A 26,270-nucleotide genomic window follows, 5' to 3' on the forward strand; every position below is an offset into this window, starting at 1 on the left:
TTGCACAATAGTGGTTTATAAGGTATAAAATGCACCTCAAATTTTGTACCTCAGTGGGGGATGAGAATTTGACACAAAATTTTAAGGGACAGATTGACAGGTTTGTCTTTCTCACCCTCCACAAAAATGATGCCTTTTGGTTAGTCTTGGGTCGTCAGTTATGCTGAGTGTTGACACAGGAAATTAAACTTGTGCAATATATTCTGCAGCAGCTGCTTTTGTCACCAGCAATCCCAAAGAAGCTACATTCAATAAACCATGGATTTGTGAACCCAGCTGGCTCTTCTGAATGTGATCAGACCTGCAGACTATTTGTGCATCTGGTGTAGGGCTTAGGGTGATGTTTTTGTAACAGTGTGTGAATTGGTTCGTGTGTCAAATATTGTCCTTCTGCAAAATTGAGATTTGTTGGAAATTCTGCAATTCCTTTATTCTGTCTAGGTGCTTCTGTTTCTACCTCTGTCTTTGAGGTCTGGTTTACTGTCTTACCTATACAGACCCTTAAACAGACAAACACACATACTGGCTTGTTAGAGGGAATTCTAATATATCTCTGAGGTTAAGAGGAAAAAGTACAGTAAAAATCTGTGTTATGTAAAGATAAAATGGAGAAGAAAAGGAACATGGCAATGTTTTATTGCTACCCTTAAAATTATTTTTTTTCTGCGAAATCAGATTTCAGATTGAGCTGATGAACAAATTGCCTTATATTAGGCAGCCACACTCTAACAATATACTGTGATTCAAGACAAGTAGATTTAACTGATCTGACTGCATGTGCTCAGATTTAGTCATGCATGTCTTCTGACCTCTGTTTCTGTCATCTTGTACAGTTTTCATTGTGCTTCCTTATTTTCCCCTTAACACAACTCATTTTAACATAGCTCATAACTTCTTTTGTGTATGATCTCTAACATCCTGTTCTGATGGTGAGGAGGCATTTTTGCCCAGAGCCAAACATGTGCCCGAGCTGCTGCTGCCTAATGTAGTCACAAGGTGTAGAAACTGCTCAGTGTTTGGCAGCCACAAAAAAGCGTCCCAGAGCAATTTGCTTCCAGGCATGAAGGAATTCTCTAAGACTATTTTGTTCTCACATGAGTCATGTGAAATACTGAAGTCCTGTCGCATTCTGGAGGGATTATAATTTGCCCCAACTTAAAATATTTTTGATTTCTGGGGCAGCATTGCTCCGTGCAAAAGATAGCTTAACAATTCTGCGTTTCAGTGGCTCTGAACATGCCATTTTCTCTCTCTTCCTTCTTGCTGGAATCTGCAGTTTGTTGCAGATTTCAAACCTGTCAACACCCAAATGTGTGACGCCAGATCTCAATACATGTGAAAAAACTAAGCTGAGGGACATGATAATATGTAGCAGGGGAAGAAGATAGATGTTCTGCAGAATACATTTTGTGCAGTACAGAAAACTTTTCTGTAAACTCCATTTTGAAGTTACATAAGTGTTATCAGCCTGCATAGGACAGCAGTTTGAACTCCATGACTTTCCCTTGCACTTGAAGGTTAGAGGAAACTGACAGGGCGTTTTACGAGCTGTTTGAACCACAAACCTGAAAGTATTAAAAGCAGGAGTGCCTCCCGAGTTGAGGCGGAGGAAGTTGGCGTTCTGGACGCCCCTGGTGTCGGGAGCGGTGTCAGCGCTCGGCGCGGCGGGTCCGGCGGCAGGGCCGGGCGGGAAGTGCGGCAGTGCGCACGGCCGGGCCGGGCTCTCCGTGTGCCGGGCGCTCCCCGGGCAGTCCCGCAGCCATGGCTCCGTGCCCCGCCGCCCCAGCCCCGCTCCTCGCCTCCCTCGCCCTGCTGCTCCACGCGGCCCTGGCCGTGCACCATGTGCCGATGCTGCTCTGGTCAACGCGGAGGTAAGAGATCGGATGCAAGTGTGTATCCCTGCTTGTGCTCCTGCTCTGGGTGTGTCTGCACAGAGTATGGTGTGCCGCCGAATATGGTAAATCAGCTCCGGGCAGTAAATTCACCAATAAGTAAATTTGCACCTCGGCCATCAAACAAGTCAACAGGTGATTTTACCCGTTTTTATTTATAATTTTAGTGTTCTGAGCTGAGCAAGAAGTTAATAAATTCTGTGAACTAATCAGAAGTAGATGTGCTTTACTCACCCTAAAGCATCTTTGAACTCCACTGTTAAGAGATGTTAAGGCTTAAATCCACAACTTAAGGCAGTGGCACAAAAAGGGGCTGTGTAGTTTTTTAAAACTCTGTTGTAGTTTTTTAAGCCTTAGATTTCCTAACTTCTGAACCCTGACTTTTCACTTTAATGTTCATTTAAATACAGGTTCTTAAGTACATTACTGCATGTATATGCATCGGATGTTAGAAACAACTGCAGTCTTGACAGATCCAGAGATACATGAAATTCAGGGGTTTGCATCTACTTATAAAATAGGACTCTGAAGCTGTTTTGAAAGAACCAGGAATAGACCTCTTTCTTTCCAACCAGGAATTTTGTTCATGATCACTTTAAGGATTTGTACTATTACTTGGGATTTCCAGAAATATGGCAGGTTGGGCAATGCAGTAGTTTCAGGTGGATAGTGAATATGTAAAGTTGTCAGAAAAATTCATTACCACTTATTAACCACCTTTGCCATATGTTTACTCATCTTTTATGGATTTCCAAAACCTGAAACTCTGCATATGGAAATCTGCATGTTTTGAAAAAGTTTGATTTTATAGCTTTCACCTTTTTTTCTCCCCCTAAAAGAAAAAAAAAGTTTCAACATCAAGGCAATTTAATATTCAAAATACTTAGTGATTCACCACTAAGACAGGATTCATGAGTGTATTACCCCTGTGTAATACCCCTGTATTTAAAAGCAAAGTAAATGTTGGAAAGCACTGTTCTTAGGCTAAAAGCGATTCTAAGCATTTAAGAAAGATCAGCGCTTCCTTTGTCCTACTTCCTGGTTTATATAAAAAACATACCTGCTGTATATATAAACAAGGTCTTATCACTTAATCCCATGTGGTCATAAAAGCAAACTTTCCATCAAGATGCAATTAGCACCCTGTTCTACTGCAGATTTTTCTGGTTTATACAAATCCAGAGCAGAAAATCAGGGTACTGGACTGGGTAAACAGTTTCATGTCTCCAGGAATACAACCTTTTGTGGAAGAAATGATCCTCCAACCATGATATTTGCATTTTGAAAGGTAAAGTTCTTGTGGGGCCAAATTTAGTTCTGGTGAAGGTCTATGAAGCAACTGAAAAGACGTTTTTCGTTATTTTATAAAACAAAGTAACACTAACAACAATTTCCTGCTGCTAACCCCTAAGTCTGTGCTTTACATTTGGTACTTCCCAGTGATGCGAGGTTTGCAGTGTGTCATCCACAGGCCTACGAAATCTGTAAATTTCTATTAAGAGTCTTAGGAAAGTTAACTAGAGAATTGCAGTAATTATGGATATCTGTGGATATCTATTCACTCTGTAGGAACATGTCCCACCAGTATTAAAGTTCAGCAATTCATTAATCAACAGAAGCTGTGATTCACTGATCTATTCCATCACCCTTTCCCAGGTTCTCTGTTAGTATTTCATATTGAATAATTGAAGGATACTACATTTTGTTCTAATTTAGAATTAGCCAGTGTTTGCCAAACCATGTCTCAGGACAGCTGAATTAGAGAATGTGACAGTCTCTTTTATGCATTATTACTATACTGTATTCATGCTATTAAAGATGCCAGACAGAGGTGAAACCCACAGCTGGCAAACACATGCAGTGCACAAAGAAACGGGAAGTATGATACCAGTTCTCACAGAGACATTAGTAAATCAAATCCCTCTTCCCTCTAGAAAATAAAATGCAAATCCTTACTTGGAGAAAAGTGTTTTTTTTTAAAAAGCAACACTCTATCTCAATTCAAATATGGACTAACTCAATACGTCACACTGTCCTGTTTTTCACAAAAGAATATATCACTGGGTGTTCTTCAAATAACTGGTGTGGAAAATTTGACCTTTATTTCAAAATAAGGCTTTAAACTAATATTCCCTGGTTAGGTTTTTGAAGGAGGGAAGGTTGAAAGGCTCTTCTTGCATATGATACACAGAAAAAAATTGATTTAGCCATTTTGAACTAATGTTCAGAAGAATTTCTTTCCCTCCACAGATAAAGAGAAGGAGTTTGAGCAAATAAATTAATTAAAATTAGCTTTTGTAATTGCCCCCTCATGTGTTTGTTTTAGGAATGATTTTTGCCTATAGTCTTTTAAAATATATTACTTCCTTCTTTATGCTATGATTATATAAGGAAGATAATCTTTTTCTGACAAACCCAGGTTATAAATGACTTTGAGAATGTCTTAATGCAAATTAGTACATTTGCACTGTTTCCTAAACTACGGGGACTTTACTGATAAATCTACTGAAAGAAGGTGTAACATAGAAAGGAAAATTTTTTTAGCTATAATTTTATTGGATGCCTATGGAGACACTGTGTGCCAGCATGAAAGCTATTTTACTTCTCCTGAGCAGGGGAAAACATGATTTCTTACATGGTAATCACAAGGTGGCTGATAGAGACAACTGACAAGAATAACTTGTAGGAAAGAGTTCTGAAGCCAGCTACAAAGCAAATATGTAATCATGAGTTAGAGTGCTAGAAGCCTTGTTGTCTTCCCATCTGCCCTTCTGGTGGGTCCAGATACAGGAAATCTTGAAATCTTTGCTTCCATCAACCCAATTGCTCAAATTCCAGAAAGAGGAATTTCAGGAAAGAGCATAATGTTGTCGTGTCAGAGCAGTGAGGTATAAGAAAGGAGCAAAATACCAAGCTAAGCTTGCTTTCCTCACTTTCTTTGGGGCACTGTTTGACTGATGGAGGAAAGAGAGAGCAGTTGAGTTTTAAGTTTCCTCAATCTTAAAGCTTCCTTAGGGCTCCTTTAAGCTGTGTGCTCCTGCACACATCCATTAGCAGAGTTGCTTGTCATTTGGAGCCCTGCTGGTGCCATGGCAGGGAGCCCACTTGGCTCGTGGGTCGCTGTAGGAGGCTGTGTGTCTCTGGGCACCAGAGTTTGTGTGAGCAGTCAGTAAGAGCAATCAATATGTGTGTTGGCCTGCTGCCAGTTCCACCATTCATCCATCACGGAGGTGAGCAGTTCAGTGGGATGAGCTGCTTGGCTGTGTTCAGGGAAACTGATCCTGGCTGTATCCAGGAGCCCCTGGCACTCACAGATCTCCCTTTCACCCTGCAGCTCCCAGTAAAGCACCCAGTAAAATGTCCTGACCAGGCAAGGAGGCTGGTGGTGGCTGGGGCACAAGTCTTGTGAGGAGTGGCTGAGGGACCTGGGGGTGTTCAGCCTGGAGAAAAGGGGCTGAGGGGAGACCTTATCACTCTCTATAACTCTCCAAAAGGAGGCTGTAGCCAGGTGGGGGTTGGTCTGTTCTCCCACCTAGCAAGAGATTGGATAAAAGGAAGCCTCAAGTTGCACCAGGGGAAGTTTGGGTTGGATATTAGGAAAAATTTCTTCACTGCAAGTGTGGTCAGGCGTTGGAACAGGGAAGTGGTTGAGTCAGCTGGAAATGTTCTAAAAACAGGTGGATGTGGATGTTGCACTTAGGCACATGGTTTAGTGGTGGACATGGCAGTGCTGGATTGACAGTTGGACTTGATTTTAGAGGTCCTTTCCAGCCTCAGTGTTCCTGTGGTTTTATTTCCTGTCTGAACCAGGCTGAGAATGTTGTTGCACCAAGCAGACAGCAACAGCTCCCTCAGGGAAGGATGTAGCCTTCCCTACTGCCATGCATGGTGCTCAGCAGACTGTTAAAAAGCAGCAAAATAGATGCATGGATAGTATTGTGAATACAAGTATTAGGCAAATGCTGCATTTTAATAGAATTATTAATCAACGGATGTGGAATTTTTTTTGATGATGAAGTTACTAAAGTTGACTGCGTGAAAGTTAAAAAGTGTCACAAAAGATGTTTTCAAGGTTAGATAGCTAACAAGAACTGCTTCAAGGAACAGGGAACTTCTTAGAAGCAAGTATGTTTTAAAAGAGGATCATTAAACTTCTGAGGTTTTGAGTTCACAGCAAAAGCCTTTATCATTGTGCTGCTGCAGATAATTTCGTTTTGTTTGATGTGCTTTTGTTACCTTTTAGTCTTAATTGCAAGTTCCCAAAGCTCTCAAAAGCTTCATTTTTCTAAGATTAGGTATGAAATAGATTTATTTATTTTTTTTTAATAAACATACCAAGGTATTCAGTGTCATTTTCTTTCACACAAGCCATTTTTTATCATCTTTTAATTTGTTCTATCTGCTTTTTCTTTAATATCATTAGTATTTTGATGTGGTAATGCAAGGCACAAAGTCAGTATCAAAGTCAGTTCCTGAAGAGTCATTCAGAATCTTTGGGACTTTCTGTGTTTTCAAATATATTCATTTAAAAGATTATACTTAATTTTTTTAAATTGTGAGGTTTGTCTTCTCTGAAAAGTTGAGGCATGCCTGTTGCAATTTCTCAGTTGTTTATGTTTATAAAAATAAGTTAATGTGGACTTCCAAGCACAAATTAACAAAGCGAAGATGATGAGTAAAACTAAAAAAAAATCAGATCATTTCAACCAACAAAAAACCATTTCCTTCATCTCAGCAAGATTTCTTTCTAAAGCTTGTAAAATGACGGGCAAAAATTCTACTAGAATTTAATTTTCGCATCTCCAGCACCTTGTCCTGAAGGAGTCTTCCACATACAGAGTTTGCTCTCATGCTTTCCCGAGCCCCAGAATCCGAAGCGAGGTGGGGATCACCTGCTGCTGCAGGACTGTGCTGGTTTGACCTCTGCCATGGGTGCAATTTGACACTTTTGATTCACTTTCAGCAATCTTCTTTGGAATTACAGGGAGAACTTGGGAGTGCAGTTTAGATTTTCTTATCCAAAAAACCGCATTGAACCCCACATATGAGTTCATTAACCCTGTTCTTCCTCCATTTTAAAGGATTGTAAAGGTTGTTCTCATTCATAAAAGCTTGCTGTGTAATGGTCACTTGCAAATTGCTTTGGGTTAGAAAATTTAACTTTTATCTCAACTTGATCAAATTGCAATCAATAATAAATTATGTTAGAGCACACAATTGCCTATATTTGACTCATTGTAATTAGAACCAGTTAGAGTATCATCAATTGCTAAAACCTGTTTTCTCAGGTTGCAACTGATGTGTACCTGGGCAAAGATGGAAGATTATGCATCAAATTCAATTTATTTTTCCAAAGACAATTTTCATTAGTCAAAACACCTATGATAGAAATTATCATAAAAAGTTTCATCCCTGCAGACCCATGTTGCATACTGTTAAAATCCCAATGAGTTGTTGAAAGAATAATGCCACCTCTTGTTTTGCTGTTTCCTGTAGCAGCAGAACTAAATAGATGAGTTATTTCTCTGTCCAGCCCTCATAGTGACAGGTTGGCAAAGGAGTTATAGGGCTGGGTGCTTTGAGTCATTCCATTCAGAAGAGCTCCTGCTGCTGACTTTTCTGAGCGGCTTCTGTAGAATGGTTCCTTCATCAGGAAAACCTCAAGAGAGGACCTGTCTGCAATGGCACTGTAAGACACTTCTACTAACAAAAGTTCTGTTGAAAAAAAACTAGTTTAAGACAATCTGTGATCTAGTCTGAGTTCTGCTCCTCCTGACCTCCATCTGTCAGCACAGAAAAGTGTTTTGGGAGCTGGGGTGCCATCTGGGAATTCTCTCTGAATGTTTTCAATGTATTCTTCTTCGTTGCACTTAATAAGTAACTTTTTATGGAAAGTTGCAGCTCTGCTGTTGTACACAAATAAGAAAATAGAGAGAGACATTAGCCTATTCATTCTTACTGTAACACAGTCAATTTGATGCAGGCATAAATAAGCAAAATCTTATTCTCTTGAATAGAATGAAAGTAAACTGAACTGCAAAGTTGATTTTAAACGTGATGATTTCATTACCTGCTGTTGCATATTTAAAGAAAGGTGTCATAATTGGCAGAAAATTCTACAGAAAAAGGAATTATTCCTTTATAGATCACAGTGGAATCCAGACATTGCAGTGCATGAAGGAAAAGTTGTCTCAGAACAGGAGCTGAAATCACTCTTGCAACCTCTTCTTACCCAGAACTCCAGAAATCTCGTCTTGTTCCTGCAAGATAGGGTATGTAAACCTTTTTTTTTTCTCACCAATACTGAGCACAAGTCTGTACCTAAATGAGATGCCATGGCTCCTTCTCACCAACCTACTCTCTTTGTTTTTCAGCTTAGCATAGATGACTTCACATACTTCAGTGAATCCTATGGCAACAAGAATCCGTTTCAAAATGTTCAGGCAAGCATTTATCTCATTTATTTCTTTATGTGCAGTCTTTAAAAAGAAAAAGAAAGATGTAAGAAAGATGCATAGAGAAAATAATTTGGAAAAGGGCACTGAGTTGCAGAAGTTTTCCTGTGTAAACTATTGAGATTATTCCAGTATAAGCAGATTTGTTAAAGGAAATAAACTGGGTTTGCAGACACATGCTTTGTAGCTATTATATTTTTAAAGACTGAGTTTTCACAATTCATCCTAACTGACAAAATTGCTCTTAAATATGCTGCAATATTCTATTGTAAAAACCGATATAAAATTCCAGACCAACACCCCAAAATTCTGTTTTGAAGCCATAAGAAGAAAAGAACTTATAGGAACCAAAATTTTTTTTCTTATTTTCAGAATTTAATACCTATTATCTTTTTACAGAAATTGAAGCTCATTCTGGGAGTTAACTCTTTTATATTTGTATTAACTTAATATGTCACTAGATGCTATATTGCCTTAATCTTCATGGAAAAAATAATGCTAACTGATTAACTTGAAATAAACTCTCGGCACAGAATTTCAAATGGAATCATTCTGAGTCAGTCAACAGCTTTAAGTTTTGTCCTCACTGAGAAGTTTTATAGGTTTTGTGCAGAGCATCTATGGTTGTACTTACATGACAGTTTATTGAAATGTAATTAGACAAAATGTTCACTCGTGGAAGTCATAAAGACATTCCTGGAGGCAGTGCAGGATGAACAGAGCTATTAGTAATGTAAATGGTATCAGAGCACACAAGGAAATGTAAATTCCCAAGCAACACACAGCAAGCACCATATGTAATTAAATACATAAATATTCACATAATACCTATCTCTTCATCTTAGAACCTCACGTCTTCCTTGTACAAGTGGAACTGGAGATATTAATCTCTGTGTCATATAACAGCATTTTAACGCTGCTGCTGGAAGAGAAACAATTCTTCAGAGTATCTGCATGGGTTTTCTGAGGAATGAATGGGAGTGATAATCATCTGTACTGGGAGGATCAGTGGCTGTGCCCGCAGGCAGCTGTGCTGGTTCTTCTCTGCTATGTCTTACCTTCTCAGGGTTTAACATCTCTGGAAGACTGTGTCCAGACCAAATTTTTGTTGCTGCCTGACTACAAAACGGGTTAAATTTTAGCTCTTTGACGTGCATTGCAATGCATGACATTGCAAGTTCCTAATAATGTGGTAGTCTTACTGAAGTAGGCCCTCCACGTTTAAGAGGCATATCAAAGTACCTAAAACATTCTTCTTCACCTTGTAATCAGGACTCCCTCAGCCCTGTAGATGGAGATTAAAGGCTTTAAAGTCTAGAGATAAGGCCAGAGACTGATAAGTTTAGAAATCAGGTGGTATGCAAGGGGATTGGGACCTAGTGAGGCTGGGAAGGAGGTCTTCAGCTAAACAAAAGGTCATGTTTAAGTAAATCCTTGTCTGTATCTGGCAGGTCAAACACTTATACCCAAGTACTTAACAATCTGAATAAATGTCAGCAACTGTTTTTCTTCTGCCTTTGCCTCTGTTCCCTCTCTGTCTTGGAGCTGAGGAATTTTTTCTGTACTATGGCTTCTTTAAAACGGGGAAGTTTATTTTTACAAATTGCTCACCTTAACTCCAGCACTTCCTACATTTGTTCTCTTGGATTTGGCAATCTTAATGCTTTTCCAGTGTAGTTTGATGGAGATGAGGTGAGTGAGTTTATAAACCTCATTTTCTTTCACGTGAGTGGAAGCAAATGAGATGTATAAACTGCATACTTTCCTTTTCACCTGGGTGCCCACAGAGAGAGTTCTGTCAATATCTCTTGCATAGGGTTTAGTTCTCAGGGCCAGAAAAGGAACTTTATAGTCATCCATATTGGGCATAACAGAATCTACAAAAATTTGCTGGGTTGCTATCATATTACTTGAACTCCACTTGAGATACTTTGGGTAAGAAATCAATTCTTTATCATGCTGTGAAAATTGCAATAATACTCACACAACACAGGACAAAATGAAGGTCGGGTCTGAATTTTCTCACTGGGGAAATTAGAATCCTTGATGTTGCATAATCAGAAGTTTTTTACCTACACAGTCTATATTATACAAGTGATCAGTGAAGCTGTAATAAATGTTCCATTGCTCTCAAGCATCCTCCTTTATGAACCTCAGAAATGCAAACTTATTCATAAACCTAAGCTGGAGATTTCATTTAGAATGTATAAGAGCATGTAACAGCATGTGTTCTACAAGAAGAAAGTGTTATTTGAAAAAGAGTTATAAACTTGTAAACCCCAGAAACATTTGCAGATATTTGATTTGTTCAGCTGCATTAGCAGCTGTTCTGAGATTTTGGTATCAATGGGTTTGCATGCAATAAAAGAATCTTGTTCCAGTTCATACAAATGGAATCTTATAGGTAGATGATTTATCTTGAACTTTCAAACAACTTCTAAATTAAATAATAAAATACAGAGATTAGCATTTGGGGAACTTCCTTTTCAAGAACCTACCCTACAGACTATTTTTCTTTAATATTAGCTTTGGCTTTCCCTAGACAATGCTCAGCTCCTTAGAACTGCAGTGTATATTAACACACTCCAATTAGTGGCCAGCTGTGCATCTACATAATTATAACTGCGTAAGTCATTGCCACTTGTAGTGTGATAACTCCATCCCATCCTCACTCAGTGGTCATGGACTGAGCACTACTATTTTTTCATGTGTGACAGACAGGTTCTAACAAAATTTTGACTGTCTTTATTTTCTTTCTTCTAGTTTTATTATATTATTTATTTTTTGACAAGGGAACCTGCACAGAACCACATAATAATCAAGATAAAAGTTCATCATAGATTTATTCAGTGACATGATGATGTTTTGTTCTCTAGTCTTTTCTAAAATACTATTAATATTTGATTTTTTTTCCATCCTGATCACTATCAGCCTCTGAATTACCATTTTCAAAGAGCTGCTGTAACTCTCAAGATTTCATTACTGAAGGGTAACTCAGTTCTGAGTCTAACATCTATTATTGTGTATGTAAAATTAGGTTTGTTTTTCTGTCACCCTGTACTGTGCTAAAGTCAATTTACATTGAATCTTATCAGTTACTCAGTTGACCAAGAGGCTGTGCCAGAAGCTGCTTCTGTAGTTCATCAGTCAGTCACTGCCTTTACTAACCTGGAAAAGTCATCATAATGAACAAGTTTCATTAGCTCAATATTTATATTTTTATCAGATAGTTTAGGAACATATGGAACAGAACAGACTCTAGTGCAGTAACAGATATTTTTTTTATGCCCCTTGCTTGCTAAATCTTATCTTCTTGTAGAGACTGCCTCTCTCTCCAAAGCAGCTCAGTTTCTTGCCCTTGCTTCAAGACTGCCAAATGCCTTGTGTGGGTCCAAGCAGACTGTACCATCTAGAGCTTCCTAGATGCCCATTAACTCCTTCAGATATCCTCAGCAGAACTGTTAGGCAAAACATTTTTGGGAAGGCCACATCAATCTTTTCCGCAGTACAGTCCTTTGTTATTGTTATAGTCTGTATTTTATTCTTTGGAATGCTTCCTCCCATTCTTGGACTTCAGGTTTTCTTCTTGACAGTCCCTTGGATCTGTCTGTAATCCTCAGAAAAAAAAATTAATTGGTGTCATGTTTCCCACTATACAGTACAGCATTGGGGTTTTCAACAATACTTCCTGTAACTGCAACACACTTCATCGCATAAAGTACATCAGATCAATTGTCATTAAAATTATAACTTACCAATTTATGCATACATTTGAAGGGCATGGCTACAGTGTAAAAGTTTGTGGGTTAGATAATAATTGGAAAGTTAAAATCGAACCTTCCCCTTCTCCTTCTTTTCCCCTTCCTGTCTCTCCTTGTCTCTCTTCTGTTTCTAGCTACTATGTGGTTTTCTTCAACAGAATGCAAAATCAGTTGTTTCTCAATATCCTGTTCATTCGCCACTCCCTTTTGGAGTTTTCATGTTTTGAACAAGCATGGCAGCTGAAATCCTAAAATGTGCAAAGCAACATATGGGTATTGTAAGGAAAAGTGCACGATTGCCAAATGGCAAGAGGGACAAAGAGGCATGGGATCAGATTGCCTACCTGAGGCTGCTGAGCTGGTATCCAGCTGTGTCTCCCCTTCAGATGAAAAGCAGCTGAATACCAGTGGCTGGAAGCTGAGACAGATGGCAGTGGCTCTACTGGTTAGGAGTAGAGCACAATTAAGATGTTACTCAGTAATGATACATTTTATATCTTATTCTACATTAAATGAGTAATCTGTTTAATGTCCTTGGATGAAATGGCTCTTGCCATTCTGGCTCCTGCTATAGGACAGGGGATTAAAATATTGAAAATAAAAAAACCCTTGAATTTCTCAGAATTTGAGGTCTAAATGCAAATCTGTAAACAAATCAAAATGAAATGTTTCATAATTTTTTTCCAGGAGGTGCTAAAAGCACTACTCAAATACCAAACACTCACAAACAGACTCAAACACTACACAAGATCAGTGCTTTCTGCTCTATTTTAATTTCTGCAGTTACTTTGCTCTTAGTCTGGTAAATCAGACAATTCCACATAATCCTTATGAGCATCTATAGAAATATGATAGTACCTATAGCCTTTGCCTAGGAAGGAAGATGTGAGCAATTAGAAAGAATTAGAGAGCAGGTCAGAAAAGCAGGCAAAGAACAGGCAAAAAGGAGCAAATGAATAGTAGGAGAAAAGTGTTAGGAACACCACAACACTTGCATGGGAGGGAGAGAGAGAGTCTGTAACAGCTTGAAGTTCTCAGTGTTGGATTAAGTGAAAGACTTAATCTGGACTTAAATGTAGAAAATATAAATGCAAAGTTAACAAGCTGTAAAGTAGGACTCAATGAAAATATATCTTCTAGTATTCATATTTGTATTGGGTTTCTGTGGCAAGACTTTGGTAGTGGGTGGGCTGCAGGATGGCTCTTTTGAGAAGCTGCCAGAAGCTTCCCCCATGTCCAAGAGTGTCAGTGCTCCAAGAGGGACCCACCACTGGCCAGGGCCGAGCCCATCAGAGACAGTGGCAGCATATTTAAAAAGGTGAAGAAGTTACTGCACAGAAGCAGTTGTGTTTTGAGAAGAGAGTGAGAATTAATGAGAAACCAGCCCCAAGGTCAGCACAGGAGGGGTGGGAGGAGGCAGCAGAGCAGGCAGAGATTCGCCTGCAGCCCGTGGTGTGACAGCTGTGCCTCTGTAGCCCAGGGAGATACGGGGGAGCAGAGATCCACCTGCAACCCAGTGCCAGGAGAGCTGGGGGCCTGAAGGAAGCTGTGACCCTGTAGGAAGGCTCCTGGCAGCGTCTGTGGAGAGAGGAGCCCGGGCTGGAGCAGTCTGTTCCTGATGGACTGCACCCATGGGAGGGAGCAGTTCATGAAGAACTGCAGCCTGTGGGAAGGACTCTCCTTGGAGAAGTCCCTGGAGGACTGATTCCCATGGGAGGGACCCCATGTGGGAGCAAGGGAAGAGTATGAGGAGTCCTTCCCCCAAGCAGGAAGAGGCGTAGAGACAACGTGTGATGAACTGACCACAGACCCCATTCTCTGTCCCCTTCTCCACTGCAGGGCAGGAGGTAGAGAGTCATGGGTAATGTTGTGCCTGGAAGAAGAGAGGGGTGGGTAGAAGGTGTTTTTTGTTTTATTTCTATTATCATACTCTGACTTGATTGTTAATAAGTTTAATTAATTTTCCCAAGTCAAGACTGTTTCTCCTGTGTAGTTGGTTAGTGAATTCCCCTGGCCCCTGAGCCTTTTATTTTCTCTCCTTTGTATAGTTGAAGAGAGAAATGATAGAGCAGCTTTGGTTGGTACCTGCATCAGGCCAGGGTCAACCCACCATGACATTAAATATGGGCTACATTAACTTTGATAATTTTCAAATCTTTGCCTTGCATTTTGTTCCCCCAAATATTTTGGGTTAATTTTATTATCAAGAAAAATCTAGGAAAGATGTTTTTTTGACTATGAAGTTTCCAAATTTAAAGAATGAGAATGTTTTTCAATTAACTTTATTCAAGTATCTGTATCAGGAACTCAGCTATCAGATTTGTAAATAAAGTGGATGATACCCTGATGCTTTATCTGAACCAATTCAGCCTGAGCTTTGTAATTGGTACTTTGAGTAAAAAGGTGGAAAGTATGACATGAATTTTGTTTGTGTGTGTCTGGAGGCTCTGTAGATCCTGAAATCTGCAGCTTTTTAAAATTAATAATTAGAAATTAGACATTTTTCTGTACCATGTGCTGTACCACCAGGATGTACACAAATGCAGGATGTTTTTTATGCAAAGTACGACTTAACTGAATGGAGCTGCTTGAACTGGAGGTGTCTGACACTGATCTTGCTCACATCCAAGGGCATTTAGTTAGAGTCATCTGAGCTTTGCTTCTGGCAGTGCTCATAACAATCACACTCTTAGCTTGAGAACTTCTACATCATCTAGCTCTCCTCTTCCATACATGTGGAAAAGACAGAAAAAATTTGGTGTTACTGAGTGCTTTAGGCTTGCTGCAAGAAAGCTCAGGAGCAGCCTGCAAGCCACCAACAGAATTCACATGCTGTTTACTGTGTGTGTCCCTCACCTTGAATGTTAAATTAAAAAACTCCTAATTTCAGCAAATGCAAGGATACATTATAAAAAAAGGTTGTGTTAATTAAGCAACTGAATATTAAGCAGGTAACTAAACATCTCGTAAATTTTTTACAGGAAATTCTTCAGTCTTCTCCTTCATCTTTAGTTTTGCCAGCTGTTGACTGTAAGGCTACCAAGCATCTCCTGAATATTCTTCAAGAATCAGGAGACTGGAAGTTAACAAATGTAACCAATCTCAATGTCTCTCAGCTGGAAGTGAATGCATCTAACCCAAACTTACTGGTGGTTCAGCTACCACCACTTGCCAGGTAAGGGGCTTATCACAAACAGAGTTGACCCACATGTGTATATGATTTTTTGGAGCTTTTGAAAATGTCAGGTATTCAGGAAACTAAAAAAACAGAATGCAAGCTTGTAGGGCTATCAAAGTTGTTTCTCTTACAAGGATAAATTCAGTGTTTCTGAAAGTCCCCTGATGAGCTTACCAGGTGTAATAGATGAATTATGTTGAGAGAGGCAGTCAGGCATTCCTATTTTGTCTGCCTCATTATATGAGAACAAAGGGGCAGCTAATAAAACTAAATGGCAACACACTTTTCAGTAGAAAGGCTCAATTATTTTACTCGACACATGATTTACCTGCAGAATTAATTGCTAGAGGCATTCCAGGGGTCAAAAATACTGGCAGGGTAAATAAGCAAGCAAATAAACATACAGACAAACCTGAAGCTAATAAACAGCCTTCTTTTCCATTGCTATGGAAGGAAGGGGAGGGTTATAATTCTTCATGTTTCCAGCTCCATGAGGGCCGTGTTCTAACAGAGAAAGGGAGAGACTGTTCCTTCAGGTGAATGTATATTTAGAAAACATAAGGCATGATTGCTGAGCTCATTCTGCTTACTCTTCTTCCCCCAAATGTTACTTGGGCATTTGTACATGTTGGTGTGAGGTGCAGATATCAACTTCTCCTAAACAAATGCAATTATAGCTGTCACATCACTACACAGAAAGAGGCATGATAACAATTTTAAAGAGCTCCTGAACAAATGTTAAACAAGGGACCAACACCAAATGAAAAAAAAGCTTCTCAGAGGCTGACCAAAATACTGTCAGTAGTATGGCTTCTCTGCTGCCTAGCAAATCTGAGGGGTTTAAGAATCAGCTGAAGTTGTGGTCCTACATTTTTAATGGCTTTGCAGAAGAAAAGGGTCATTAGGAGGAGATGAAAGAAAAACAGAGGGACTGACAGTAATCCTTTTATCAGTCAGTATCTTCATACATTTCTGATTCACATCATTCTTGCCTAGGAAAGATTTTTAATTATTTCTCTTCTCTCTTTTTCTCTAGTGATTTAAAAGACATTTCCACCCTGGAAGCAATTGCTGAAAATGGTAAGTAATAGTACCTAGACATAACTAACATTTCATCATTTGTGGTTTCACCTGAGCAGGTATTATTCTCTAGTTCCCAGGCTTTGCTTTGCTATACCATTTAAAGGCTTTTATCCCCCTTCCCTTCTACAGTATTTATAAGCTCTGGCTGTCTTAGTTTTAATCAGGCACTAAGTGTCTGTGACATGAAATGTGAGCTTAATAAATTCACATCTGCATCAGGCATGGGCCTTTGCTCACTCTCTGAGCAAACCCTGCATGTCTGTGCAGCTTGAGCTGCCTCCTTCAACCTCACCTTGCACACTGGCAGCTGGAGGTGCCAGGCTCATCTGGCATTTCCAAGGCCCTGGTCTCAGCAAAGGGTGTCTGCATGAATAGGAAATGTTTTTCTAATCTTTATAAAACAGTACTGATGGCCTTCTTTGCCTTTGATATCAGTCTTTTATTGGTTTTGCAGTGTATTAAACGCTACTCGTTAAACTTGAATGTCTATAAAAAAAGTTTCTTGCCTAGCATGTGGTTGAAAAAGAGGTGCCATGCATGAAAATGGCACTGAGAGGCATCTCATTGCAGAGCTTTCACTTACTACTCTAAATTAGAAATCAAATTATAAAGCATGCAAATCACTGAAGTGGTAGTTCTGGAGGTTTACAGTGTAGTGGGCTGATAATTAAACAGTGTTCTTAGTGGCTATGACTGTTTCTGCTCAGAACTGGGGTTGTAAAATCAGCAGCAGATTTGAAAATCAGGGGAAAATACCTTAGTTGTGTATGCTTTTCTGTTTGTTTTTGTTCTAGTCCAAAATGAGTGGGTTTTATACTAAAACAAGCAGTTGGGTTTTCATCTCTGAATTGCAGAGGAGGTATTTCGTTCTGTTTTCTTGTTCCCAGAGCATACTGGGTAGCTGAGCCTTGGCTTAACGTTGGTCTTGGCTAAATAGTGGCTTTGTCTTTAAGGGACATTTCTTTCATCAGCTGCATGGATTCAAGAATAAGCTTCCCAAGCCCTAGAATCATAGTGTCATAGAATATGCTGGAAGGGACCAGCTGGGATCACTGAGTCCACCCTAGCCCTGCACAGGACACCCCAAGAATTGCATCATGTGCATGACAATGCTCTCCAAATGCTTCTTGAGCTCTGTCAGGTTTGACCCTCTGCCACTTCTCTGGGGTGCTCTATTGCAGTGCTCTGGGTAGAAAACCTTTTCCTGATATCCAGCCTAAGCCTCCACTGACTCAGTTTCATGCCCTTTCCTTGAGTCCTGTCACTGTCACAAGTGGTGAGATCAGCAGTGCCTGCCCCTTCTCTTCCCCTCATGAGGAAGTTGTAACTGCAATGAGGTTTTGCAATGAGGTCTCCCCTCAGTCTCCTCTTCTCCTGGCTGAACAGACCAAGTGACCTCAGCCACTCCTCATAGGGCTCCCTTCCCCCTTTTGACCCTTCACCATCCTCATTGCCCTCCTTTGAACACTCTCACAGCTCTATATCCTTCTTATATTGTGGCACCCAGACCTGCCCCCAGCCCTGGAGCTGAGGCTGCCCCAGCTCAGAGCAGAGCAGGACAATCCCCTGCCTTGCCTGGCTGGGGATGCTGTGCCTGATGCCCCCCAGGACAGGGCTGGCCCTCCTGGCTGCAGGGCACACTGTAGACTCAAGCAGCTGCTGTCCCAGGCCACTTTGTTTTGGGAAAGCAAAGTTAAGAGGTGATCTGTGGGAGGATGGAAGAAAAGGCTCTGCCAGCTTTTTGGTTAGTATCAACTATATTTTAATCAGGAAGAAGGTGTGTGGATTAGGGAACATGTGCCACTTTGCTTGGCCAAGTACAGGATCTGCACTATTGTTCCCAAGTAGGCACCTAATTTAGGTGCTCTAAAACATGGTGGACAGTCTGAGCTCTTTTCTTTGGAGAATTTGAAAATACTTCATAAGAAAGGTATATTCTGATCACAGGCAACAAGAGATCTATATCAATCCTCTTGTCATAAGGATGTTCACAGAAGCTTCTCTGGATGAAGGAGTTGCCTCTAGAATCTTCCTGAAGGCAGGAGTTATAGATGGTACTGGTAACTATAGTTACACGTATCTCCCTTCTGGAGGGAAATGCAAATGACATGTTATTTCAGAGAGTTATTGGTTGCTTTAATGAAAGAAAACCCAAAGTCAATCTTTGCATTTTTATACATATTACTTTTTTTTTGTTCTGCAAATTTTTGCTAAGGCTGAAGAGAATTTCCTATGAATCCAGATTACAAAATCAAGGTTATATAATGCCTTGGATCTCCAAAACAAGTGCAATTATGGCAGTAGTTTTTAGGCAGTTGTTTTTCTGAGTAAGTACATTTCTCACAGTAGATTCTCTTAGCAATAATTTTGAGAAGGAAAATTCACATAGCTATGATTCTTGACTGATATGAGGAAATCAGTTCAGCTGAAACCCTACAGAAAAAAGCAATACTTGAATTCTTACAAAAGCCAAATATTTTACGCAGCCAGGGCACCATAATTAGAGTAAATAGAAGCGGTTAAGGAGGATAATAATATAAACTCCTAGTTTCAGCAAATGCAAATAAAACACAATTCCTCTAAAGTATAACCTGAAAATCTGAGAAGTTTGTATATCCAGGTTACAAAATGTCCATCCACCAGACTGGTACATGAAGGAGAAGTGGGAAGGCACTGAACAGTAAATGTGAGTCTGCTTGCTTGCTTCTCAAGCAGTCCCAATAACAACACTAATAATGGCTCATGAGTCACAACTATTGTGCTCCTTATAAGCAGATGTTCATGTTTCTGCACAAATATTGAAAACATTTATCAGTTGAAAGCATTTATTGCAACTGTCTGTGGTTTCAGAACTAGAAGAGGGTCTTTTGTAGAGGCATATTTGGACCTTTTTGAAAGGCCCTCTCTTCCTTATTTGCTTCTTCTTCCTTTTTCAGAAATACTCCACCATATTTCTCCTTTGGCCCCAGTGTAATTGGGGAAATTTTTCTGTGTCCTGTTGGGGGTGCAGAAGCAGGCTTTAAATCCACAGAAGGGAAAAGAATTATTGCTACCAGTATTATACATATCACACCCCGCACCAAACACCATGTTTTGAGTGTTGTTTCGAAGTGGTAGTTATGTGTATTCTGTAATTCACAGAACAATACTGCTTACATTTTATTATTTATTTATGAACTGATCACTTGACTAATAGTATATGCATCCTGCATGTACTCTCTTAAAGAAAGAAAAGAAACCTCTGAAGTGATTTCTCCTGCTCATGCTTTTAATTGCCCAAAGTTCAAATTTTGGGTATATTTTCTGTGGCTTTACTTTTCTATTTCAAAATCACCCCTTTTTCTGAACAGTTGTATTTTCTTTTTACATCATCTCACTGAAATTGTGCATTTTTCAAGACACTGAGAGTGTCTTATCCCATTTGTACCTAGATACAATGAGCACTTAAGTTGCTTAAGCAAACTGAATATGCTTAAACATCTAGCTCATTACTTCTCCAACTGCTGTAGGATTTTGGCTTTCTCAGTTTACTGAGATTGTTGAATTATACATGTTTCTGTTTACAGACAAAATAATTGGAAGAGTGACCATGGATCTGCAGGAACGAGGGATTCATTTTTCAGTCATTTATACTGCAGTGAGATCTTCAAGGGTGAGTAATTGTCAGTGCCTACAACTGTCAGATTTTTATCATCCAATAGCTTAATGTTTACAGGAGAAGTCTGTAGATGATTTTCAAGATTATACAGACAAGCAATCTATATTATATGAGGTTTTGACCAGAAATGATTGCATGAATTTTCATATATGATAGCTATATCACGTAACTATTGAAGTTTTACTGTTCTAGGAGACTATAAATTTGCCTTTGTCCATAGAACTTAAGAGTGTTTTTAAGAACTGTAAGTTAATTTTTTTTTTCAGTTTAACTCTAGTAGTTTTGTAGTGAGTTCTACATGGAATGTTATCAAACTTCCTAGTGTGGCTGGTTAGTATAGACAGAGTGCTATTAATTAACTGAAGGCTACTAAAATATCCATTTTAAAATTAATTGGTTTAATTTCTTTTAAGCAATACTTGGTATTTACAACTGCAAGGTTAAGTTTTCACCCTTTTTGATAGTCAGAATATAATTTGTAGATCACATGATATCACATTAAGTAACAATGCAGGATAGTTATTTATGCAGAGTTATCTTTTTATATGACAGACACGTTGCAATAAAAAAATATTAAATTTTTAATTTAAATGTGAATAAATAGAAGACAGTCTTGCCTTGAGGAAAAAAAAAAGAATTCCCATTAAATAGAGAAACATCTGAAGGATGGGCTGAATCCTAAAAAATGCAATTTTGAAAGAAACATGTCTGTCTGTTTCAGAAGTAACACAATCTGAGCTCCTAATATGATAATGGGCTCATAGAATCATTAAGATTGGAAAACACCTCCAAGATCATTGAATCCAGCCTTTGACTGATCACCATCATGTCAACTAAAGCAGAGCACTAAGTGCCACATCCAGTAATTTCTTGAGCTCTTCCAGGTATGGTGACTCCACCATCTTCCTGAACAATCTGTTCCAATGCTTGATTCAGCCCATTCAGGGAGGAAATTCATCCTGATGTCCCACCTGAACCTCCCCTGGTGCAGCTTGAGGCCATTTCCTCTTGTCCTCTTGCTGGCTGGCTGGAAGAAGAGGCTGACCCCACCTGACCACAACCTCCTTTCAGGCACTTAGAAAATGATGAGGTCCCCTGAGCCTCCTCCTGTCCTGGCTGAGCACCCCAGTTCCCTCAGCCCCTCCTCATGTGGCTTGGTCCCTAGACCCCTCCCCAGTTCCCTCAGCCCCTCCTCATGTGGCTTGGTCCCTAGACCCCTCCCCAGCTCTCTCAGCCCCTCCTCATGTGGCTTGCTCTCTAGACCCTTCCCCAGCTCCATTGCCCTCTCTGGACACACTCCAGCCCCTCAATGTCTGTATTTTTGTTGTGAGGGGCCCAGAGCTGGACACAGCCCTTGAGGTGTGACCCCACCAGTGCTGAGAACAGGAGAACAATCCCTGCCCTGGTCCTGCTGGCCCCACCATGGCTGATCCAGGCCAGTTTGGCAATGGCCTCACCAGTGCTGAGTACAGGAGAACATCCCTGCCCTGGCCCTTCTTGGACACCCAGGCACACCCTGGATGGTGTTCAGCTGCTGTCAACCAACACAGCCAGGTACTCACACAGACTCGTGAGTGTCCAGGTGGCACAGTGGGTCTCTGCTGCTTCCTCTTGGATTGCAGGGCTCCTGTTCTGCTCCCAGACCTTGTCTAACAGCTCAGCATGCTGCCCTGAGGATAGCAGTCCTGCTGTTAAAGACTGAGGCCAAGAAAGTACAAGTACCTCAGCCTTTTCCTGGTACTTGGTTACAATGTTCCCCTCTTCCCCACATCCAAGGATAGAGAATTTACTTAGCTCTCCTTTTGTTGTTAATTTATTTATAAAAACACTTTTTATTATCTCTCACAGCAGCTGCCAGATTGAGCTCTAGCTGAGTTTTCAACTTTCTAATTTTCTCTCTACATGACCTAACAACACCCTTCTACTCTCCCTGAGTTGTCTGCCCCTTCTTGGAAAGGTCATCAACTCCTCTTTTTTTTTTTTTTTTTTTTTTTTTCCTCTGATTTCCAGTGAGAGCTCCCTGTTCAGCCAGGCAGGTCTTCTTCCTGCATGGGCTCCTCTTCTGGCACATGGGGATGGCCTGCTTCTGTGCTTTTAAGATTTCTTTCTTAAAGTGCGTCTAGCTGTCCTGCACTCCTTTGTTATTAAGGACTGTCCAAGGTAGAGGTTTTGTTGACCCCCTTCCTCACTTCACCAAGAATTGTGAACTCTCTCATTTTGGGGTCGCTATGCCCAAGGCAGCCTCAAAGCACCACATATCCCACCAGCCCTTCTCTGTTCATAACCAGCTGGTCCAGCAGGGCACTGTCCCTGGTGTCCCTGGTAGGCTCACTCACCAGGTGGGTCAGGAATTTATCTTCCTCACGCTCCAGGAGCCTCCTAGACTGCTTCTTTACAGTGCTGAATTTCCAGCAGACATCTGGCAAGTTTAAGTCTCCCACAAGAACAAGGGCTAATGATCATGAAACATCAGCCAGTTGCTTACAGAATAGTTCACCTGCCTTTCCTTGGTTTAGGCAACATGGAAGACATTTGTGTGATTGTCTAGATCTAGCATGAGAAGTGCCAGCAGGATCTTGAGAGGCTGGAAGGTTTTCAGGAGGTAGCACAATGAAAAATGCACTGCTATTCTTATTACTAGAATAAAACCTAGAAAACCTGTGTTCAGTGGGTGCAGAGGGAAGTCCCTTTATCTTATCCAAGAGAAGAGTAAGAGGCCACTTAAATGGACTTCATAAATGTTCTTTAAGTGGATGAGCCCCTCAAAGGTGTCCTGTGTTCATTTGAAAATAGTATGGGGTTTTGCATGGAAGCAGGATCTTGAACCTCTGACTAATCCAACAAGGTGATCACAATAGTCCAGGCTCTGAGGCAAAGGCAAATTCTACTAAAGAAAAACAGGAACTTTCTTCAAAAATTCACCCTGGAAAATTAACTTCCAGAGACTGGATTTTGGAGATCAAACTTAGAAAAAAACCCAGTAGCATGAGGAAGCAAGCTCACATTGCTATTCTGTGTACTGTGTGGTTTTTGTGGCAAAGGAGAGAATATTAGGCCAGAACTTGTGATCTGCCTTTTCTTCTATTTTTTTTTGACAAAGACCTAAAATAAAACTAAAATTTATTTTGTTATTGTGGCTCTTTATGGTTTGAAATCAAAGGCACATGGGCATTCTTAGCTGAAAATTGCATTAGAACAATTGAAATGAAAAATATTTTTAATTAATGAAAAATTGGAATTAAGAGAAGGAATTTTTTTATCAATTTTAAAAATGTTTTAAATGTATGCATATTTCAACAGGCTTTCCAAATTAAAGTAACTAAGTTTGAGTAGCTGAAGCAATTTTAAATAATTAAAACAACGTATTTTAAGATGTTCTACATTTTTAAAATAAAAGCAATTTAAACTTTTCTAAATTGTATAAATTTAATACTTCATAAAAGCATTTGAACTGTTTTTTGGCCTCTCACAATAACTTCATTTCAGTGCATTCAAGGTTATCAGCTTCTGCACAGATCTAGAAAAGCCAAAGCAGAATGTACTTGTGAGGGTTCATCACCCTGTGTGTGTATTTTCATATAACCTCTCCTTGGTATGTATTGCGTATCTTTGGCTGTGCCTGAACTGCAGAAGTTATGAACTGTTTGGTAACTGTAAATACAAATACTAACTCCCTTTGCTTAGGGAAAAGACTATATTGCATGGTCTAGAAGTTATGGGATCACTCCCCAGTGATAGACAAGATCAATATATATAAGAAGTAAAAAATTAATATATATAAGAAGTTTAATAACAATGAGAGTGATTTTCAAATGCACTATGAATGCTGTATAGCTATCATTCACTATGAAGGCTTTTGCATTCACTCGTGGCCTTATTTTCAGTGATGATGGAAATTAGCTTTAGGTATTACACTTAAAAAAAAAAAAAACAACTAATCTCCTTCTAGTTAGGTAAATTAATTTTTTACAATAAAGCTCCCAAAAAATGATGGTTTTGGGATGCTTATCTTCTAAAAACTCTACCTCCTTGCTCTTGGGCTGTTTATGGCTTAATAACACCACTGTTGTATTCATTTTTCTACCACTCCCTCAAGCAGAAAAAAATAGATGTGAGAAATTAATATATTAGAAAAGGTTCCAGACTGGTATTGGCTTTACAGAAAGTGAATTAATGAGCAGAACTCACCTATCTTTTCTGATTTGATGAGCAAGAGCTATTTGGTTTAGTCAGTGCAGACACAGATGCCTTCAGGCTATTATAATTATCAGTTCATTACCCTAGTGCAGGATGGAGATTTGCTCAGAGTGGTTCTTGTTCTGTTCCAGTTTCAGCATGATTGGAGGGCTGGAGCACCTCTTCTACAAGGAAAGGCAAAGGGAATCAGGATTGCTCAGCCTGGGGAAGAGGGAGCTTCAAGGTGAACTAATTGCTGGCCTCCCAGTACCTGAAGGGAACCCACAGGAAAGCTGGAGAGAGGCTTTCTTACAAGAGGGTGTAGTTATAGGAAAAAGGGGAATGCTTTCGAACTGAAAGAGAGTAGGTTTAGATTTGATATAAGTAAGAAATTCTTTACTGTGAGGGTTGTGAGGCCCTGAAACTGGCCAATGCCCCATCCCTGGAAGCGTTCAAGGCCAGGCTGGATGAGACTCTTAGCAACCTGCTCTAGAGGAAGGTGTCCCTGCAAGGGGCTTGGAACTAGATGATCTTCAATGTGCCTTTTAATTCAAGGCATTCTATGATTCTGTGATTTGAAGCTCGAAGACAGAATTAAGACTCTGAAAGAGGCACCACTTGGTGACCTATTTGAAATGGTTTCACTAACCAGTTGATGATTTCTCCCATCTCATAAAGGAGCTGCCTTCCTCCAACAAGGCAACTGCTGAGTCTTGTGGCTCATGTTTGGAAATGCTTTGCCTTGTAGGTCTGGCTGAGTTGGGATGAGTTGGGATCTCTCTGCCTGAGTGATTTGTATCAGCTAATTCTGGGCAAGTGAGGTCTATATGTCTATATCTGAAGTCATCCACCAGGGTTCTCTTTGCAATCAAGGGGTTTTAGGTTACGATCCTTCTGACTGTTTTGTAGGAGATCGCTGCAGGATGAGATGAAACTCACCCTTAAAGGCAGTCATCATGCTTGGGTCAGATCTTGACATGTACATATAGTCAGACAACGCTCACTCAATATTTCTCATATGTTTTTCCATTAAAAACCAGAAACTTATCTCCAGATATGAGGAGTGTCTGGCCAAGACTTTCCTTCCCTTTGAAAATCATTTGATATCTTATTTTTCTTCATGAGAACCAAAGTCCTCTGCAGCCCTTTTTCTACTCTTTCATCAGGAGTTCTCATGCATATATCAATTTCTGTGTTCTTGAGGAGTTTGATCATGGTCACCTCTCTACTCTGCTTTCTTCTGGTTAGCTTTTTGGCTTATGGTTGTAATGCATAATTTTACCGTGCTGTTGTAATTGGAGAAGTTAAAAAGGATGCAATGATTTAAAGACAGATATGCTTCAAATCGTAACTCTTAACAAGTTCCCCATCTTTCTGATACTCATAGGTGTCCCTGTAACATTTTTCTAGTTTTCTTCTGAAACTGCAAGACAGTTTTATAGTTGTTATCCTTTCTCAGTGAGATTGAGTGCTGAGGGACCACATACTGCTAAAAGGAGATTTATGGCTACCTTCCAGCTGATATGCATTTTGTTGACTCCACTTTTTACAGATGCATTGTGAAATGCTGTTTAAATTTTCTGTACTGCCTCCACATTTCAGAGTGCTTCAGTTACTATCAGCTTTGGACTCCATTCTACAAGCTGTCTGCTGTAGTTGGTGTTTCTGTGTGTTGAATCTTTGATGCCACTCAGAGCCAAGCAAGAGTTACAGAAACTTTTTACAGTCAGAAGTAACATTGGAATCTGTCACACAAGTGGTTACTTTTGACATTTAAAAAGTGTCTCTTGGGGATATCTTCAGGTGCTATTGTTGTGCACTGCAGCTGAAAGGAATAAGAAAAGTTTTCATCTGCTTTGACAAGTGCTTGTGGTTATGTTTTCTTTGTTTCTGCCTTCCATCTAACACACGTTTTAAAATGCATCATATTTTGCTCTGCTGCATCTTCCACTTACATCCAGCTCCCCTTGTTTTGTTGACTATTCAGTTTACCACTCCGAGGAGACTAAATGCTACCACAGCCACCCCACTGGCTTCACAGCTTCTGGCTAATGGAATGCTTTTGAC

General features: G+C 39.9%; 1 protein-coding gene across 1 annotated transcript in view; it reads left to right on the plus strand.

The window, feature by feature from the left end:
- The first annotated feature begins 1,612 nt into the window (after positions 1-1,612).
- The window catches only part of LOC132073718 (V-type proton ATPase subunit S1-like), a 49,829-nt gene continuing 25,171 nt past the window's right edge, over positions 1,613-26,270 (plus strand). The window contains exons 1-6 of the mRNA XM_059472936.1: positions 1,613-1,871; positions 8,038-8,164; positions 8,267-8,335; positions 15,090-15,283; positions 16,323-16,366; positions 19,936-20,021. Coding sequence (XP_059328919.1) covers positions 1,762-1,871; positions 8,038-8,164; positions 8,267-8,335; positions 15,090-15,283; positions 16,323-16,366; positions 19,936-20,021 — 630 coding nt within the window. The 5' untranslated portion in view covers positions 1,613-1,761. The remainder of the gene's footprint in view (positions 1,872-8,037; positions 8,165-8,266; positions 8,336-15,089; positions 15,284-16,322; positions 16,367-19,935; positions 20,022-26,270) is intronic.

Source organism: Ammospiza nelsoni, chromosome 5, assembly GCF_027579445.1.
Source record: "Ammospiza nelsoni isolate bAmmNel1 chromosome 5, bAmmNel1.pri, whole genome shotgun sequence".
Classification (NCBI taxonomy): domain Eukaryota; kingdom Metazoa; phylum Chordata; class Aves; order Passeriformes; family Passerellidae; genus Ammospiza; species Ammospiza nelsoni.